Raw genomic sequence first — 18,787 nt, 5'->3', positions numbered from 1 at the left:
TAAAAGGTCTCATAATAAAACATCGGTGTTCGGAGAAAGTGCAATCAAACATATTTTGAGGGCCAAAGTATGGCATTAAGTTTTCGAAAGCGTTTTCTGGCAAGTTTTAATTGATTTTTTGTTGGTTATTTCTTCCTTGTTCTTTTTATAACCCCATAAAAATTGATTACCGACAGTTCTTAATTCACTTCCATAGAAGCATTGGCAAGTGTAAACCTATGCGATTTTTAAGTTGATTTCTAATGGTTTTCATTACTTTGAATTTAACTGTTTTTTAAAAAAAAATAAGCGAATTTTTCAACTTTACTGTTTTTGTTCATTTGTTTTTTTATGTAATTATTCTTTGTTGGTGTTGTTGGATTTTGCTGTTCTTGACTCGCTTTCTTAATATTTGCATATCTCGTCAATCTAATGCATCATAATTTACTCCAATAAATTATTTGCTTTGCAGGCTATCTTTTCGTTCATACACCAATTTTTTTGAAAAATACTTAAATTTTTGGGTTTTTCTATCTGTTCCTCATTTGGTAGACAATTATGCCAAAATTGTGGATGAGCGGGGTCGGAACCTTATGTGCGATTGCACATTACCGAGCCTCTTTGATTGTTTTGGCTTTAAAAGAGTACGAAGGAAAATTCTGTGCCACTCAGACTCGCACGAGCCGTCTCGCTGTTCCGATCCACTTTAATTGGGGAGGAATTATATGCTCAGTGAGTTTTATTTTGTTCAGTCAACTTTTGCAAAAACAAATGGTACAGAATTGTGTGTGCAATCGTTGGAAAACTTTTGAAGCGTAGAATATCGATTTTAAAGATTTTTTTAATATGGTTTTTCCTGCGGAGCTACGGGGTTGAAAAATTTTTGGACATTAGCCTCACTTCCTTTGTTTTCACATTTTTCAGAAATTTTGCTGGAGTTTTGATCAATTTTGCAAACATAAAAAAAACATTTAACGAGTTTTATTAGTTTCACCTTTAGAGATAAAAGATAGTAAGAGATGCTGAATTATTTACACCAAGTACTCTGGGTAAATTTCTGGCTACTTTTTTTTGAAAAAATAGCTTTTCCAATTTTTTACTGAAAACCTGCAACGAATTTGCTTGTTCAGTCAACTTTTTTTCTGTTTGACCGGTAGTGCAGACATAAAAATTGCTAATGCTATCTTTGTTTTCTCAGAAAAGGGCTATTTGTACCTTTTGTTTCAAAGAGAATCTTTTGGATTTAACAAGTTGGCCATTTTTGATCTCAACGTTGATTTTTGAAATGAAATACAAAGGCTTCGGATTGAAATTTGGCTCCGTCATTGTTCAAAAGCATTGCATTTTTTAATTCCAAATCCAGACAAGTCTGTTCTCATGTGGAGGTTTAATCGATGAAAGATCCCATTTATGTTGAAATGATACAAACAAATATTGTTTTCTGAGTAATACTGGCTTTGATGACAATGTGTTTTCGTGAACTCTTATTGATTTCTCATTTTTCGCGAGCTTTCTCAACTTTTAATGATTTCTCAACTTTGTTTTTCGTTTTAAGTTTAATAAAACAGTGGTCTAACTCCTTATTCAGGAGCATTTAGTGAAACTTTCTAATTCTTTCAATGGATACCTAATGGTTTTTCGCTAAAATAACTAAATAACTCGATAAGTTTTTTTGCAAATTATTTTTTCATATACTGAAACATATTTTTGCCAAATTAGCTTTTTCGCTAACATTTAGAACAATTAATTGTTTAAATTGCTTAGCACAAAGAGAGACTTGTGTTGGTCTGATGGTAAAATTTTACTATCCAAAAATTTGTCGGATGTCAAATTAATTTTTGTTTCAAAATTTTTTATGTTGTATTCACGTTGATCACAGACCAGCGAACTAATTATCACAGCTCAATTGTTTTTGAGCTTTGCCATGTATCTAACCGATTGTCACCATGACGCACAATCTCAACTAAAGGAGATGTTGCATCCTCTGTCAAGTCGACTAGACTTTTATCTTTGCTGTTTTATCTTTTAATTGACTTTTTGTCTTTTTAAATATCAAGTTTTCATTTTTCTTTTAATTTAGGACAATTTCTATTTTTGTGGTTCCTTTGATGACTTGTAACGATATTATGTTTGTACATTTTACATTTATGATAATTTACATGTCAAAATGTTGAGGTTGACATAAAGCGCATTTATTATATCTAAAGTTTTTAATAATTAGATTATTTAACGGCTTCGACACCGTTTTCTCTAACATTTAAACGATTTTTTGGTCTCTGCCTATATTTATTCTTTTGAATGACGTACGGTATTCTCGAAGATAACAGATCTCAATGGGTTCCTTTGAAGGCAAAAATGTAACTATTACTTCGAAATCAATTGTTCTCAAAAAGTATGTATTTTGTTAACTTCTCGTTTTTTAATATCTATTCTCAATAAGGACAGCTCCCATATCTTTCTTGTTGAAACGCACGTTAATTTGTTTAGTTGAGTTTTTATCTGCTGCTATTAGAATTTGTTTTTAAGATTTTTGACATTAAAAATAGACATTGAGTGTCGTAATTAATGCTTTGATTTTGCTGTTTGCCCTGTCTTTTATTCTCGTTATTGGCAGATATCATCGGCCCTCTAATGAAGCATTAGTGTGGTTAAGCGGGTTTCGGTACCGAGCCTCCTTGTTGACTTTGTCCATACTTTTTAATTGATCTAAGCCAGTACAATTTTCACTCTCAGCTAACATTAACTACGTTTTGAAAAGCCTTCCCTTTATAATTGACATCTGAGCTTCTTTCACCAACTCCTAGCTTCAGGTTGACCATAGCTTGCGTATGCATCGGTTGCAGTGGTTATTTTGCGTGAAATGCCCATACTAATCAAGAAAGCTCATAGCTGCCCAAAAAACGACAGTCCGCTGAAATGAAAACAATAATTAAAGGAAGGTCATTGAACTATGCCTATTTGGTATGTAAATCTCATTTTAAACCTCGGCAATCACACCATATAGTTGTTTTTCACTGTGTCTGTTACTCCATTTCAAAGTGCTAGCAATTAGATTTCCTAGACTTCCCAGCGGTGGAAACCTAACTTGTTGCAAAAGTGAAACTGCTAAGAGGATAATTCCAATGAATTTATAGAATCAGTATATCTAAATATGTAAAGTATGGAGGAAAAGTTACTGCAATTACATATTTACAAATTAAGTGAGCACCCTAAACACTATCAAGTACACCACCAATGATTTCTTGTGATATTACAGCTGGTCTGCGTTCTAGACCAATGGTAACAAACAACCGACTGACGTCATATGGATTTGCACCACGAAGTTTCTTTCATCGGCAATAATATGGAGAGTATACGCTTTGGCGTAAACAAACAAAACTATTTTGTCTTCACTCGTCAGTTAATTTCAATTGCGTGATGTAATTTAAATTTATAATGCAATTCAAATTGCGTAATCTTACAACTTTGAGCAATATCTATTTACACTATGTTGAACTCAGAATGTCACGAGGAAAAAACGATTCGTTAAGACCCAAGTGCCGCATTAAAAGACCAACAGAACCCACCCAAATAACTGCCGCAAACTTTGTTTGAGGACAATTAAAACTACGGTTGAAGTGAACATGCTCAAAAATATCAGCACCATGAAGAGATAAAAAGAGCTCTGAACGGAACTGCCCCCCCCCCCCATCCTCATAGAATATAACGATCTATACTTCATTTTTTTACACCTTTCCATTGGCATTCAAAATAGTAGCGTTAAGTTCTTCATATTATGCCAGACAAAATGTAATCATTGCAAAACACACATCAGTTCGTTCACACACTCAAAGGAACTTTGATTCATGAGGTTGGGAAAGGAACCAGTTCCCTAAACCTTTAGATAGTCAATACAAGGCGTTATATCTGCAAATTGACGCTATGGATCTTTACACCGATAGATAATTTAACCATTCATTGTAGGGTCATTTATGTACAAATAAGTCTTCGCATATTTCACAGTTCTCACGTTTTCATTGAATGGTGACTGAGCGTATGAACAAAGTCAACCCACATTGTGAATTGTTAAACTGGTTCTTCGAACACGCGCGAGGTTTCCACTGCTACAAACGAGGCATGCAGCATTACGAGTACAACGGAAGCACCTGAAACAATCACCCGAAATCATATAGGGGGTAAAGCCGCTACTGTCGTCGATGCCCACGGCTCGTGACAAACGATATTTGAGCTATATTATATGAGCAGAGAGCGTATTTGCAGTTGCCGTTCTTCGGTTATAAGCTTGAAGAAAATAACTTGAACTTGGCTTTAAGACAGTCAAGACTACTAGTACCACAGATAGCATATATTTGTATGTGGGGAAATAAGACAAGGACAATCTGCTGTGGCCCAACATAGTTTTTAACAATAAATCAACATGAATAGCATGCATAATTCCACCAGAGTAACTTTCTGAATAGCTATTTGCACCAAAACTTCTTGTGAAATCTATGTTAAATGGCCTTATTAAATGAAACAAAGTGGAATAATGTCAGACTGCTTGCAGACTTTGAGTAGGGAACTTTGAGAGGGGTTTGAGGCGGGTGATGAATGCAAATGACTAACCAATCAGCCAGAAGAGAACTGAGCCTGCTGATCCCAAGAAGAGTAAAGGAATCGTGATACAGCACAACACGCCATACTGCTGCCCAAGAGTCAGGACACGGCCTAAAACAATACAAACACAACTATCCATAATATAGATGCGCCAATAACAATCACGGACTTCCGTCATCTACAAATTTTAAAATCAAAACTCCTCTCTTTACTTCAATTTGAAGAATCAGATTATATATAAACTTCACACCCATTTAATGATTCAGTAGACTAGCTTTTAATTTGCAAATTACACGTAATAACGCCAATGTTTCTCCTCCATATAGTTGTTCCTCTAATGCAGTAGCTCAAATAAAAGTTCACAACAAGCACAAAACCGACTGATGGTTAAATTTGCAGCTCTCAAAACGACTGATGGTCAAATTGTCAACAGATCATATTGACTCTTCACTACGAGCCAGCGCCCTCTACTAAATAAAATGGAGGCCATTTGGTCCATTTTACCTCTTTAATTCCATATATTCTACTTTAATGTGTAAAGGGTAATTATACAACGTCTTTGTCGCTAAATTCCAGAAATATACGCAGTCTTAAAAAAAGGTAGGGGAGGTGTCTCGTAATGTTCTCTAAACACAGTAATAGAGAAACATTAACAAATGGGCTCGACAAGTGTCAACCATCATGAGTCAAGATTGTCTTACTTACCAGCAACTCTGACTGTTCCGTCATGGGGACTGCGCTTAGTAGCGAAGTAGAGGTGTGCAAAACACCCCAATCCAATGCCCAGCAAAAGATATGGATTTGTTGCACTGAAGCAGAAAAAAACAACTGACTCGTAACATCCAATCCTAATTTGAAATACTAAATTTGAGGTGATTTGCTTTCCTTTCAAAATCACTACATGCAATAAAAAATACAATCAACATTTTATGAAATTTGCGCCCATTACATTGCAAAAAGCATATTTGCTCGAGTATATATACTCACCTCGTCGCCGTTTTGCGCATGTATTTTAAGTACATGAATTAATATCAGGAAAGTAAGCGAGCACGAAAAGGTCTGACAGCCTCAAATTTTTGTATATAGGTCGCAGGTTTTCGCATTTTACAGTGCGCGAATACTAGCGACAAGTGTAATTGATTCTAATCCTTTGGTCTCGTCGCCAACTCTAATCTAGTCCTTTGATTTTTGGGGGATTAGTAGACAATTCTCTAGAATTCTCTGCCGACATTAGCGACGAGAAATGGCAATTTGGTCGCTGATTTTCGCATTATCGCTGATTTTGGGCAAATTTGGTAAAATACGAAAAACCAACGAAATGCTGTTTTTAGGAAACTATGTTCAAATTTCAGATATATGAGCTAAGCATTTTGTATGCTCTAATATGCACGTTTCTAGTAATCATGCTATTTCTGGATAATTAACGAAAATCATAATCTAATTCCAAAACAGAGAAGCAACACTAACAGAGAAGCAGAACAATTGCCAAGTATAATAGAATAGGGGCGAAAAAACAATAACCTTTTAAATCAATTGCCGTTCTAATCTTAAAGTTTTCCGATCAAGTCAAGAGTTCCTTAAATGTAGTTACCACAAAACTATGTGCAAAATTTTTGCTCTCTTGTTTTGTCACTGATTTTACCTGTTCAATGAGTTTAGCTTGAAACTTTAAACTATGCCGAGGAGTTGTTGCGCCCGATTTGAAATGATCTTTATACAGTTCCTGGTTCTATGAAAAAGTTTTACACGTGTTGTACAATTCCTTTCAATTTGTATTCTATTAACAAATTTTAGGAAAACGCAATAATCATATATCACGCCATAGCTACTGTAGCTATCTAATGAGGATGAACTAATTTAACTTCCAAAATTAGGTACTGCATGATTAAAACTTACGATGACGATTGTGATGATACTAGATTACTATTTTCAATTTGCTTAAATTGAATGGTATCACAGTTAATCTGAACTTCCAGTTTATAAATTCCATAATGGCACAAACTTTTTTAACACACCAAGTTAAGATTTGCCATTCGGAGGTCAATAAACAGTCACTTTCATTTGAGCGAAAACATTCAGTTCAATCGGCACATAAGCATCAGTGAAGTTCCTTCGTAACCAAGGAAATTATGAAGAGAATCGAGACAAGCATCCAAAATGGCATGTGACGATTGGAAATTAAAATGTCAGTTCAATAACTACGTTTCTCCCTGAAGATAGATTATATCAGTGATAGCTTTCAATTTAAGCGAATTTAAAATAGAATTTTAATATCGGGGGTTAAATTAACCATTTTTACCATACTTGGACCAGATTTAGTTCAGGAAACAAGATATCAGAATTGCATCCATTTTCTTAATTGACAAGGCGAATCGTGATAATGTGCACAGCACATTATGTTCCGACCCCCCCCCCCAACCACTTCGAACGCCCTCCACGCATACATGATTGTGTGTGTGTGTGTGTGTGTGTGTTTGGGTATGTGTGTGTTTTTGTGTATGTATGTTTTTTTTGGGGGGGGGGGGATGATATTTAGTACTTTGGGGACACCGACTTTTTTCCCAACAATATAACTTCTGTTGACTTCTATAGATTGAGATGAGCAAAAAATTCTTTGTCGCTGCAATTTTTGACTTGGCGCGAAATCATCAGCAGCAAAACAACTCTGCCAAAAATCACAACTTTTTTGATGATTTGAACGCACGTTTGATTTCTGCAAACACAATACAATTTACTCCCATTTTAATTATCACCATCAGAATGAGGTCAAAGCTATTATTGCAACCATCAGTTTTGGAACCAATCTATCCCCCCCAGCAAAGTGGGTATGTAACTTTGGGTCTTTCCCAATATAGCCCCCACCAGCTTAGTTGTCAGATAACCTATAGCCCCCATCATGGTAATTATACCATAATGGGGGCTAAAATTTCATGGGGGGTCTATAATGGGAACGACCCGTAACTTTTACGCCACCCCACGCCTACATGCTAATGTTTTGCACAGTAATACTCTGCATCACAACACATGAATTGTAAAACGTAGTAATAAGAAACAAGGTACGGAGGGCGGGGGAAATAGATCCCATAATTCTCCCCCCATATCTAAAAGATAGACCGACACATTTTTTTATAAATTTTTAGTTGAAACAGGCTCAATAATGGGGTCTTACCCATTATAACCCCCCCCCCCAGTTTAGTGGTTATATAACTTATAACCCCCAGTCATGGTAAATATACCATAATGGGGAGCTATAATTGCAGGGGGTTATAATGTGAAAGACCATTTATTGAATAGGTTTCAACTACATATGAACTAAAGTTGTGCAGATCTATATTTCGGTCTTTCCCATTATATCCCCCATGAAATTTTAGCCCCCATTATTGTATAATTACTATGACTGGGGGGGCTATAGGTTATCTGACCACTAAGTTGAGGTGGGGGGGGGGGTCCTATAATTGGAAGACCCCTGTTTTTTAGACAAGGGGAAAAAATTATGGGATCTGTTCTGCTCCGCCGCCCCCTATCTTTTTTTCATTACTACCATTTACAATTCAAGAGTCCTGATGCAGCGTATCACTGTGCAAAACAACAGCACGTAGGCGTGGGGCGGCGTAAAAATAGATACCCAATTTGGTGGGGGATAGACTAGATCCAAATCTGCTAGTTCTTGAAATTTAAATTTAGAAAGGTTTTGTCAATCTGATTTGGTGTTTTCGAACTTTATTGTTCAAAAACCCCAAATCAGGGTGACATAACTTTTTTAAATTTAACTTTCTAAAGCCTTTTAATAATTTTTTAATAACCTTAACTGGCAAAAACCAAAAATTTTGTTTTTGCCTTTTCCAGACAGAAATTAGAAATTTTTGAATCTATTCTGTTTCGAAGGTTTTACGAAATTGGTATCATTCTACCCTAGGCGCAGTTTGTTTTTAATGAAATGTCAGCCCAAATAATTCGAGCTCTTTATATATCTAGTTGATCCATACAATTAATTGATATCGAACGAAAAACTATAATTGAATGAGTTAGCCGCTCCAGTTGATCTCCCTAACTAATTTGGATTCAAATTGAGGCCTTGTGATTAATTAGTATGGCGGTTACAATTAATGGCTCTATTTGTTTTGATATCAGAATAAAAATGAGGCTTTGACGATGCGTCCGCTGTGAGCAATTAGTGTCAATTACAGGAGATGGCCAAAAACACAAAATTAATGACTATTTCATGCTGACTACTTGACGCGACATACGCAAATTATTTATGTGAATTGTACTTGGTACCAACCAAGCAATTGCACTAATGAAAGAGAGTCTTGTCTTAATTAGTGGAACTACCAGCTTCTGAAACAATTCCGACAACCAATTAATCTTTTGAGCTCGAAATTGTCAGTACGGGATGTAATTTATCTGATAATTGAAAACTGAATTTCTGACAAGCCCTTCTTTGATGTGCGGTAACATAAACCAATGCATAATATTAATAAGAAAACCTGGGGCAATAAAATAGATATTTTTTGAGTTCTTTCTGAAAAACAAGACAATTGGAATATTAACAATAAAAGCTTTCAGACAAATTAAAAAAATTCTTTCTTAAGTGGTCACTTTGACACCACGAAAATGTCAATATGATAACTAAAAAAATATATTACCTGATCAGGGATTTTTCAAAAAAAACTTATATAATCTATTTCAAAGGGCTTTTCAATGATATGACACATGCTTTTATCGGAAAAGTGAAAAAAAACTGTAAAAGTGAACAAAAACGCCAGAATGATCACAAAATTTTGGAGCTCGATAACTCCCTGTAAAAAATGAATTTCGAAAAAATCTTTTTAATTCTATAATCTACGCTGGACGGGCTTTTTAATGATACCACTCATAAGTTTCTACGATGAATATATCGATCGGCGAAAATTCACTGAACAAAAAAAAACCCATTTGAGTATATAGTTCCTCCCCCCCATATGATGGGGTCGGAACAACAAGTTCAAAGAAAAAGTCGGCATATTGTCCAATAATCTCCGCAATCAGCGAACAAATTAAAGATCTAATCTATTACTCTTTTGTTTGAAAAAAAATCAAGCATTAAACTATAATGTATCCAATTTAATAAGCACTGGAAAACAAAATTATTTTGATATTTTGCGTTAAGTTACGTAACAATTACTTCACAATAGGCCCAAAAATACCTAAAAGTGTAGTTAATGACGTCACGCATACAATTCCACCACAACTTTGTAAATGAATTCACAGACCAGGTAAGACAAATCGCTGTTCTGTGGTTTTGAAGGGTGATCAAACGGTAACAACAAAACAAGACAGATAGCGAAAGAGAAAAACCTACCTATGATCCCTCGATATCGCAGCATGGCTACTAATATCGGTTTCGCCGTCCTTCAAAAACCCACAGAAAAAACCTTTATGGTTGCTTTAAACGCTCTTCATGGTATTCTGACTAAAGGATGCTTTCAATGCATATACTACAAAGTTCCTTCTTGTGTTGCACTGGAAAAAAAATGCATCCACGAATTATGAGAAATCTATATTTTCTGTTTTAAATTGCTATTTCCATAGGACTTTATTAACATCTGGTGCTGACAAAAGTAGCTGAGCTTATCTCTTTCCAAGCTTTCGTGAGGAGTCAATGTAACACCAGGGTCTTCCACAGCAATCATAAACTAGAGATAGCATCACTTAATGTATCCAAATAGGTCCAAGTTTTTATCCTTAAGTCTTATTCTATTCTTGCCGACTTCACCAAAAAACATATAATCCAAGAAAAAACTTGCGAAACGAGGTCAATCAGCGTGCAACTTTCATAGCTTTCCTCTATAACTTGATCAGGATCATCGCTTATTTCTTGCGCGCAGTGTGCACGCAAAACATTCAATTCGGCTCATCTAATTATTGAGTTAGTCAACCGACAATATCAGAATAGCCGACATAAATTTTAATTTCTTGTCCAATGCGAGTCCTCCAATGCGAGTCCTTTCCTGTTGAGAAAAAAGACCTTGCTGACAAAAATTCCCCCCCGCCACGTTTGCTAATTCATTTGGCCCCAATGGTTTGACCAGGTCAAGCTGCCGCATTCAGAGCTGCGTAGAAGCCAGGTGGAGCACAACTTTAAACAACAATTGCTGAACGTCATCTTCCCGTTGTAAGAATAACTCTCATGAAAAATTTTGGCAATTAACTAATAGGGCGCTGACTTCGAGATCTTGCGTACAACGACGCAATGAAGCCTCAAACTCCACTGTACAAAGATCAATCCAATTTAATGAAATCAGAATCCAAAAGTACATCGTCAAGTGGATCACACCAAGTGCTCTGGTCAGACACAGGTAAAACCAACCGGCTCCATGTGTATCTAGAGTTGAATCACAATGCAATTGCCAACAAAATGGCACACTGACATTTAACGGCACATTCTCCCATCCGCTCCCAATAACTGTGGCTCGTGCGAACGAATGGCAAAAGAATTGAACGCTCTATGCTCTGCCGAGCAGACAAAATACCGATGAAGATGCGCAAACGACTTTTTGTTCGGTAGAAATGGCGTTCAATCGGCCGTCCACTGCTGTAAGCAGTGACCCCACTGAGACTGATCGATAACTCCGAATCCCTTCCCGATAAATTGACATGTAAGAAAACATATTTGACAATACTTCAATGTAACACTGATTCATTAGCGCATGCCATGCGGGTCAAGGCCAAGCCTCAACGACTCCTAGGACTTGAAAGAAAACTATCACAACCAAAAATTAGATTAAATTATCTGTTATGCATAGTGAAAAATGCGTTTAATGCCGACTGCAAAATTGTAATCGGATTAGTGAACCAAAAGATCAAAGCTTTTTTTTCAAACATTACTTTTATTCAAAGTAATAACCAGAGTTCTTATTTACAGTTTTGGCTATATAATTTTTTGAAGAAAACAGACATGAACGTAGCACTGGATCAAACTTCAAATGAACGATATATTCTAGGCATACTAAAAATTAAATTTGCAAAATTTGCATCCCTGATATAGTCAATCTAGCAATGAAAACAAAACCCAGGCTTCGATGTTCATGGCAATAAACTTTTCAATGAGATTTTTACTCTGTGGACTTTCCAAATATTTTTTAACGTATGAAATAAATCAGAATAAGTCCAAAATCCAAATATTGTACGCAATTAAGTTAAAAGAAAACCTCCAGAAGAAACTGCCGTTGAGTTGGAGAAACACAGCTCCGCTTCCATAAAAATAGTTAAGGCAAATATTCGTACATTTCCTTGTTGGAAGCTTTTATATGCCCTTATGAAATCTTTCATGGCAAATAGTCTTTTACATTTACTTACACGGAGTAGATGAAAAGAAGGAATATGAGGCAGAGGTAGTTGCCCTGGTACTTGAACACATTGACGTACATACGGTGTCCCGCCTCACCAGCAGTCGCGGGCTTGCTCATGCTGCGCACATTGGCAAACTCACTCCACGGTTTCATGCATTCTCTCACTTTTGTGTAGTAGCTCAATGACAACTCTTTTAGGTTCTCCAACTGTGTCCTGAAATGATTCCATAAAACTCACAGTGCATTAACCCAACTACACTATTCTACGAAAACTAAAATTTATCTTCTCACTGAAATTCGCACACACATGACCAATGAGAGCTGCATTACGCCACAAAAGCAAATTTAATTGGAAGATGGGTATTACCATTTCCACCCATGAACCTTTTTTTGGTTTTATAGGCGTGTGAATCCAGCATTGGTTCCTCATTAGAGTACGAGTTTATTCCACGGTTTATACAACTTTATACCCTATCAACATTTAGCAACAATGGCGAATTATATGTTATGTAACTGTTATGATCGCAACGACAACTGATCGAAACATTTCTATATGATGGTTTACTATACTTGTAGATCGTCCACTTGTAGTTATTCAAAAACTCGATTTCACTTTACTTTGATAAACTGTTGATGGATATAGCAACTGAGTGGTAACACTCATTCCTTCAAATCAACGCTTTTTATTACCACTACCCAAACTAATGCTCATTCAGCAATGGATATAAGTGCATGGCAGACTCAAGACTCACTTCGTTCTGGGGTCCAATTGTGCTGATATGTCACCAGTGATGTTCTCCAAAGGCACTTCTGGGATCTCTATCGTTTCCATATCAATACCACTCATATTATTCCACAAAACACAAATTCACTGTCTAACAGCGAGAAATCTGAAATTATATACTTCCTTGATAAGTGGTGCATTCTTACATATATAACCATTGAACATGTTATGATTGAACATGTTATGATTGAAATCACAATGATCAAAACAATAACAGTGACCTAGAATTTTAATTCAACCGTTTACTTAATCCAAAAGTTTCAAATGGCTACAAGCACGGCTTTTATACCTCAATTAATTCTATATACATATTTATATATTGGTATTTCAATAAGCACACCACTATGAATAACAAACTAAATGGCGTCCAATTCTATTGACAGCTCACAGTCCCCGCTTAAGATCTTCTGCAGACTTGACCGCAACTCTTCAACTTCACCAAAGCTGTCTTCGGTTCCCATTATCATTTGTGAATCCTCTTCTTTCCTTATAAATGACAAGTTCAACTGCTTCAAGTGAATCATGTTGTTATCCTCAAAAATACGCATGAACTCACTTCTTTGTTCCAATGTATCGGGAACCGAAAGGTCACTCAACGTGAGATGCTCAATTCGAGTGAACTTCTCACAAATTTCAGTAAGAACTTTCATCGAAAGTCCGTAGTGTAAATGGAACTCCAGATTGACTGCTGCTCTGAACTTTTTCAAAAAAGAGGTCAAACTTTGATCATCGTCGAATTCACAGCTTATACAAATTAGTTCGCGAATTTGGTAGTAAATTTCCTCAGAGAATAAGTCAACAATTTGCTTAGTAAGCGCCGAGTGACTTATTTGAACTATTTCGCACTCATTCAGTTTCCTGTTGAGATCTTTCCATAACGCAGGAGAAAAGCGAGTGAACTTGACCTCGAAGAGGCTCAAATTCGTCAAGTTTTCTATGCGACACAAGCTTTCTACGACTTGGTTTGTAGACCTCACAGGCCACATGTTTAAGGTTACTAAGGAATGCTCAAATCGAGAGCAGATGAGTTGCACTAAATTTATTGACAAAGTATTTGATGACAAAGGGGCGTATTCAGGCAGCGTAATCTTGGCCAGAGGACTTGAACACTCAGAGAAGAATATTTGAAGTCCCAGCATAAATTGATGCGAATTGTAATTTCCACTGGCTGTAAACGTCATGGCTTCTATGTATTGGCAGCCGCTAAGTTGTTCATATGCATTTTCATTGCACAGCAATGCAGCATCAATCGTCAAAGACCTAATTCTTGAGGACAGAGCAAGTTGACATATTGCAAAATTGCGTAGAGGAGGATAAAGGAACGATAAAGTCAAATCGTGCAGTTCAGGGCAGTCTGAAATAAACGACGCTAGTAGGCCGTCAATGCAATTTGGCGGAACCTGTCGCATTTCTAAGGATACTAATCTAGAACAGCGTTTTGGCAACATTGCCAAGCTTTCTTCTATATCTCCAACTGGAAGATCAGGCAACGAAGCCGGAGATCCATTCGAATCGCCAGGCGAGTTCTGGGAGTTTGAATCCGAATTGTTTAACTGACTAGCAGATCCATCCGTATCTATCGTGAGGACTTCCCGCAACGTTGGATCTTCTGCAACATCGTGCCAGTGCCTTGAGACCTGGGCACATCTGCAGATGTCCAGATCTGAGTCCAGAAACTGGAAAACCTTAAGTAAAATTTCCGGAGGTAGACTTGCCTGCTTATCAGACAAAAAACTCATGAACTCAGTTTCTACAGACGCGGACTCCAAGGCGATCACTGCATCAGAATCCATCGGTTGCACTGGTTACATGACTTCTAAAAAAAGAATCTTCGAATATCCAACTAGCTCAAAATAAGCTGACTTCTTAAAATAATCAACAGATAACAAAAAAAACGAAGATTTATTTTCATTGCCATTCCCACCGCTTGCGATTTTTAAGTTTCGCCAGTAACACCTTATCCTCAGTATTGCACACAACTTACAGAGTGTGCCGGATGAAGTCAAATTATTGTCCTATTAAGACTGTACTCAGATATCGCAAGTTCTGACTTGAAAAATTATTTTTTTTTGTTCAAAGCAGAAGGTCAGCAGATGAAAACAAGAACCCAAAAATCATTAAAGAACATTTTTTTGAATGGACACTAAAGCAGAATTTTTTAAAATTATTTGACATTAGTAGAATAAATAGCCACTGATCTGCCATATTTTATCATTCATTACATTTACAAAACTCAGATTGACCATTGTCAATTTAAATCTTAGTTTGAAGCTTTAAAACTGCGTTAATTATAAAATAAAAATTCTTCACTTTCGTCTTACCAAAAACCTGTTAACCACAGTAAACCGTTAAACTACCATTTTTTCATCTACGGTTACGCTCATATAAGTTTCTGTTCTAAAAGCAACAAAAACTTTTAGAACAAAACGTTTTTTTTGCAAAAGAGCATAAAAAAACCAAATTTGAGTGGTATTTTAAAATATGGACACACTTTGTTTTACTTACGTCTACTTCCGCCTTACTCACTCAGTCGCAACGTATTCATTCTCAAATGAAACAAACTGGAAAAGTGTGCTTCAATTATTAACCTGAGAGTAGTTCAGTTAAAAAGTTGTCTGAGTATTTTTTTTCGAAGTTAACTTTGATTAAAAATTTATAAAAACGTTCAAAATCTATCTAATACTTTAAATTAAATGTTCCATTTAGCATAATTACAAGACAGTAAAAATTGATTTAAATTTAATGGGATAAATAACTTTTTGCTCTGGGATAAATCTTTCTGCTAAATTTTTTATGTTTCTACCTTACCGAACAAATCTACTTTTTGCTGTTTGAGCCATTTAAAAGAACATTACATAGCAGCCATTGAAATTCTAATAAATTGAATAAAAAATCGACCAATGTTTTCCTCGAGAAATGAAAAAAATTTTAAAACTATTATAATTCAGTTCTTTTTCAAGTTCTTCAATTCAAAATGTTCAATTTCTTGAATTCAAAATTCAAAATCTCGAACAACAGGCGGGACAAGTAATTCAGGGGCTGAAGTCCAGATAAATTTTTCTTGATGAGTCTGAAAGCTCCAAACAGATAGGAAATCGAACCCCCGGAGGGTTAGGGCAAAAATGCTATCACAGTCTTCTCTCCCTTTTTCACAATTGCCAGAAAACTTAGGGAACATAACCGTCAAACATCGGGCGAATTATTCTCAATTGCGCTTGGCTTTGTCAGTAGTTAGCTACGGTTTAGTGAGGCTAGCTGTAGCTTAATTGAAGGGGCGTGAGGTAGCTTGGGGGGGGGGTGCATCGGGCGTGGGGGACTGATGGGAGCAACAGTAAGGGGGGGGGGTTCTTGAAGGTGTGGGGGTCAAACTTTAAGAACCGCCATTCACACTATCAGTAGACGTCTCCAAAACAGTTTCCGTGAATCACATACTTGGAGACTAGTGAGCTGAAAGGCTCTGAGAAAATTTAACACCATCTGGGCGCTACCTGTTTATCCCGTTTCTGAGGACGAAAAGTCAAATGGGTCAGACGCAAAATCGGTCAAGCCAAAAAAATAGCATTAAAAAAGACCACGGGACTTAAATAATTGCTACAAACTTTGCTTGAGAGCAATTAATAAGGAAAATCTCGCTGTCGACAGAATCATATATAGACAGATAGAATAGAAGTCTGATGAAACTATACGGATGTAATAGAAGTCTGATTAAACATTTATTTCCTCATCGAAAAAATAGCAAAATAGTCAATCACACCTGAGAGCAGGCACAAAGAGAGAACTTCAAAGTTCACTTATACTTAGAAAACAGTTCCGAGTTATAACTCAAAATTATTACTCACAATCGCATGTCTCGTTCTCTATATTCTTTGGCTTTTAACAGCACAGAATCCGCAAATTCTTTAGTGGGAATTTTCAATGATTTTACAGTATTTACAACTTCACATACTTTAGCATACAGCTTATCAAACACCTCAGGTTTTTCAACTCGATTTGTCAAATTCTCCATAAATTGTACTATATTAACAACCTTTGCTGACTTCGAGGCGTAGAGTAAAGAGGCCAGGGCTATTTGTGAAGGGCTGTAGAGAAAACAAACATCCGTGGCCAAAGACCACAGAACAAAACTATCTGCTTTCGTGGCTAAACCGTCAATTTCTGTTAGAATAACCTTTTCATCCACGTGCTCTGGTTTATTCTCATTGATAAAATAGTTTTTAACAGCAATTAAAAAACCAGATTGCGGTCGGCAGGGCGAATGAACAATCAAGGAGAATTGCAAAAGCGAAATCAACTTCAACTCAGTTTTCAAAATCTCAGTAACCATTTCATTAGCAACGCCTTCGGATGCTCCTTGTTGCTTAAAATTTCTCACAAAATCATCTGAAGTCAAATTGAATTCGTCAACTTTGCAAGCTAAATAAATGCAAGTTCTGTAATATTTTTCAATAGGGTAATCAATAATGCTGTTCCTCAGATAAAGCCTTTTCAGATAAGCACAAGCAGTTGCCATTGTAGCGCGTGGTATCGTGGGTTCGCACGTATCGCAGAACTCTCGAAGTAAGCGATCGTAGAATAACACCACCTTGACTTCGTCTTCAAATGAAATAGCAGGGATGCTTTTGAACTTGGCGCAGCGGACATCAGCTAACTGCTGCGGAGAATCAAAAAACCAAAGTCCTTTCTGAGTACTTTCATGAAACATGTCAAACTAAAAAGTCCATTCTTGCCAAATTATTATTACCAACTAAATCTAATTGGGAAACTTGAAAATAATTTTAAAGGCAACAGATATTAGAAAATGACTCTCTGCATAGACCCTCACAACGCCAATTCTCGATCGAACGTCAATCGCCCCCAAAACGGCGGTGATCAATTTAGTGAAACAAAGTTGCAGAAAAACAAACCACCTGTGCCATACAAAAGCTTGATTTGGCGTTCAAAAGAAAATTTACCAATAAATGAAACCGAACGAGTAATCGCCAATGGCGTTGACTTCCTCAGAAATTCCTTGTTTAATTGAAAACAAAACGGAAGCGAGATAAACTATCATGAAGAAAATGTAACAATGTTTCGAAAATATTCAATATTAATGTTTGAAACCCACTGCTTATTATATGCCTGTACCCATCAGATTAAAAATTAAAATTTTTGCACGTCAACAAGAAAACAAGAACATCAGTTGACTGTTAAAGGCCTTAAATTTTCTGACTTGTAGAAAATGAAAAAACGTTTATGAGGCGGCCATTAAAGGAAAAAAATTCCATTAATATAATTAAGCTTGCCGGAAAATGCAAAAAAAAAACGGTCAGATTAACTAAAACTGTGATCATAACAGGCCAAAAATTGAACCTACAAAAACTGCTGCCACATAAAGCTCTCTACAGATCTATAGTTGCAATCATTTTTTAAATAAAAAATTATCTAATATACAAAGAGCGAAAAAAGCCCAAAATTATTCTAGATTCTGTACAAGAAGTGTAAACTTAATTTTAGGGGACAATTGTTTTGTAACGTCAGCCCACACATTATGGTAATATCCAAAAACTAGAAACTTTTATTTGCAGCAACAGATGTTAAAATTTCACACAAGGATTTGTAATGTAGTTCGACAAATCACATTTTAGAAATAGTCCAAAAAGCAGAAGCAGGTTGAACTTCGCAAGAGTGAATTGAAAAATCACTGAAAAAGATTTGCAACCGCACTACTCATAACATGAAACATAGCTGCCACCTTGGAGAAATTAGCAGCCATCCATTTGTATGACCTCAAATAAATTAAAAGGTCAGGAAGAAAAAATACATAATTGAAGTACCTTTTTGATAATCGGTAGTGCCGTCTAATTTTGCTTCTCCAAAAATTTAATTCAAAATCGATTAGCTGAACCGCTGTTGGTTAAGTAAGAGCAGAGAGGAATGACGCGATAATGGCACAAGCCTAAAGAACCTAGATTTCGTGCAAAAGTGTGAACAATAACACAAAGGAAAATGTTCACTGCAGAATGTTAAAAGACATAGTGGGGCATCAATGCAAAAATTTGGAAAATTCCACATTTGACAAAAGGAGAAATTGACATTAAAAAGCGAAAGCCAACGATAA

General features: G+C 36.2%; 2 protein-coding genes across 2 annotated transcripts; both read right to left on the bottom strand.

The window, feature by feature from the left end:
- Nucleotides 1-3,721: 3,721 nt before the first annotated feature.
- Nucleotides 3,722-12,798, bottom strand: LOC142339277 (uncharacterized). The gene is made up of 5 exons (XM_075389183.1): nt 12,659-12,798; nt 11,914-12,120; nt 5,281-5,384; nt 4,585-4,686; nt 3,722-4,124 (listed from the first exon to the last, which is right to left on the bottom strand). The coding sequence occupies exons 1-5, from the start codon at nt 12,751-12,753 to the stop codon at nt 4,045-4,047; spliced, it is 588 nt and encodes a 195-aa protein (XP_075245298.1). The 5' UTR covers nt 12,754-12,798; the 3' UTR covers nt 3,722-4,044.
- Nucleotides 12,799-16,390: 3,592 nt separating this feature from the next.
- LOC142339276 (cyclin-H-like) lies at nt 16,391-17,431 on the bottom strand. Its single transcript, XM_075389182.1, has one exon. It carries the CDS (start codon nt 17,390-17,392, stop codon nt 16,526-16,528), a length of 867 nt encoding a protein of 288 aa, XP_075245297.1. The 5' UTR covers nt 17,393-17,431; the 3' UTR covers nt 16,391-16,525.
- Between the last annotated feature and the right edge of the window lie 1,356 nt (nt 17,432-18,787).

Source organism: Convolutriloba macropyga, chromosome 5, assembly GCF_964194025.1.
Source record: "Convolutriloba macropyga chromosome 5, txConMacr16.3, whole genome shotgun sequence".
NCBI lineage: Eukaryota > Metazoa > Xenacoelomorpha > Acoela > Convolutidae > Convolutriloba > Convolutriloba macropyga.
This window is presented reverse-complemented; position numbering and strand designations above follow the sequence as displayed.

Coding starts and splice junctions, on each gene's coding strand:
- LOC142339277 (XM_075389183.1), bottom strand. CDS start 12,753: ATGAGTGGTATTGATATGGAAACGATAGAGATCCCAGAAGTGCCTTTG. Junction 12,121..12,658: donor CAATTGGACCCCAGAACGAA/GTGAGTCTTGAG, acceptor GAATCATTTCAG/GACACAGTTGGAGAACCTAA. Junction 4,125..4,584: donor AGTTCTCTTCTGGCTGATTG/GTTAGTCATTTG, acceptor TGATTGTTTCAG/GTGCTTCCGTTGTACTCGTA.
- LOC142339276 (XM_075389182.1), bottom strand. CDS start 17,392: ATGTTTCATGAAAGTACTCAGAAAGGACTTTGGTTTTTTGATTCTCCG.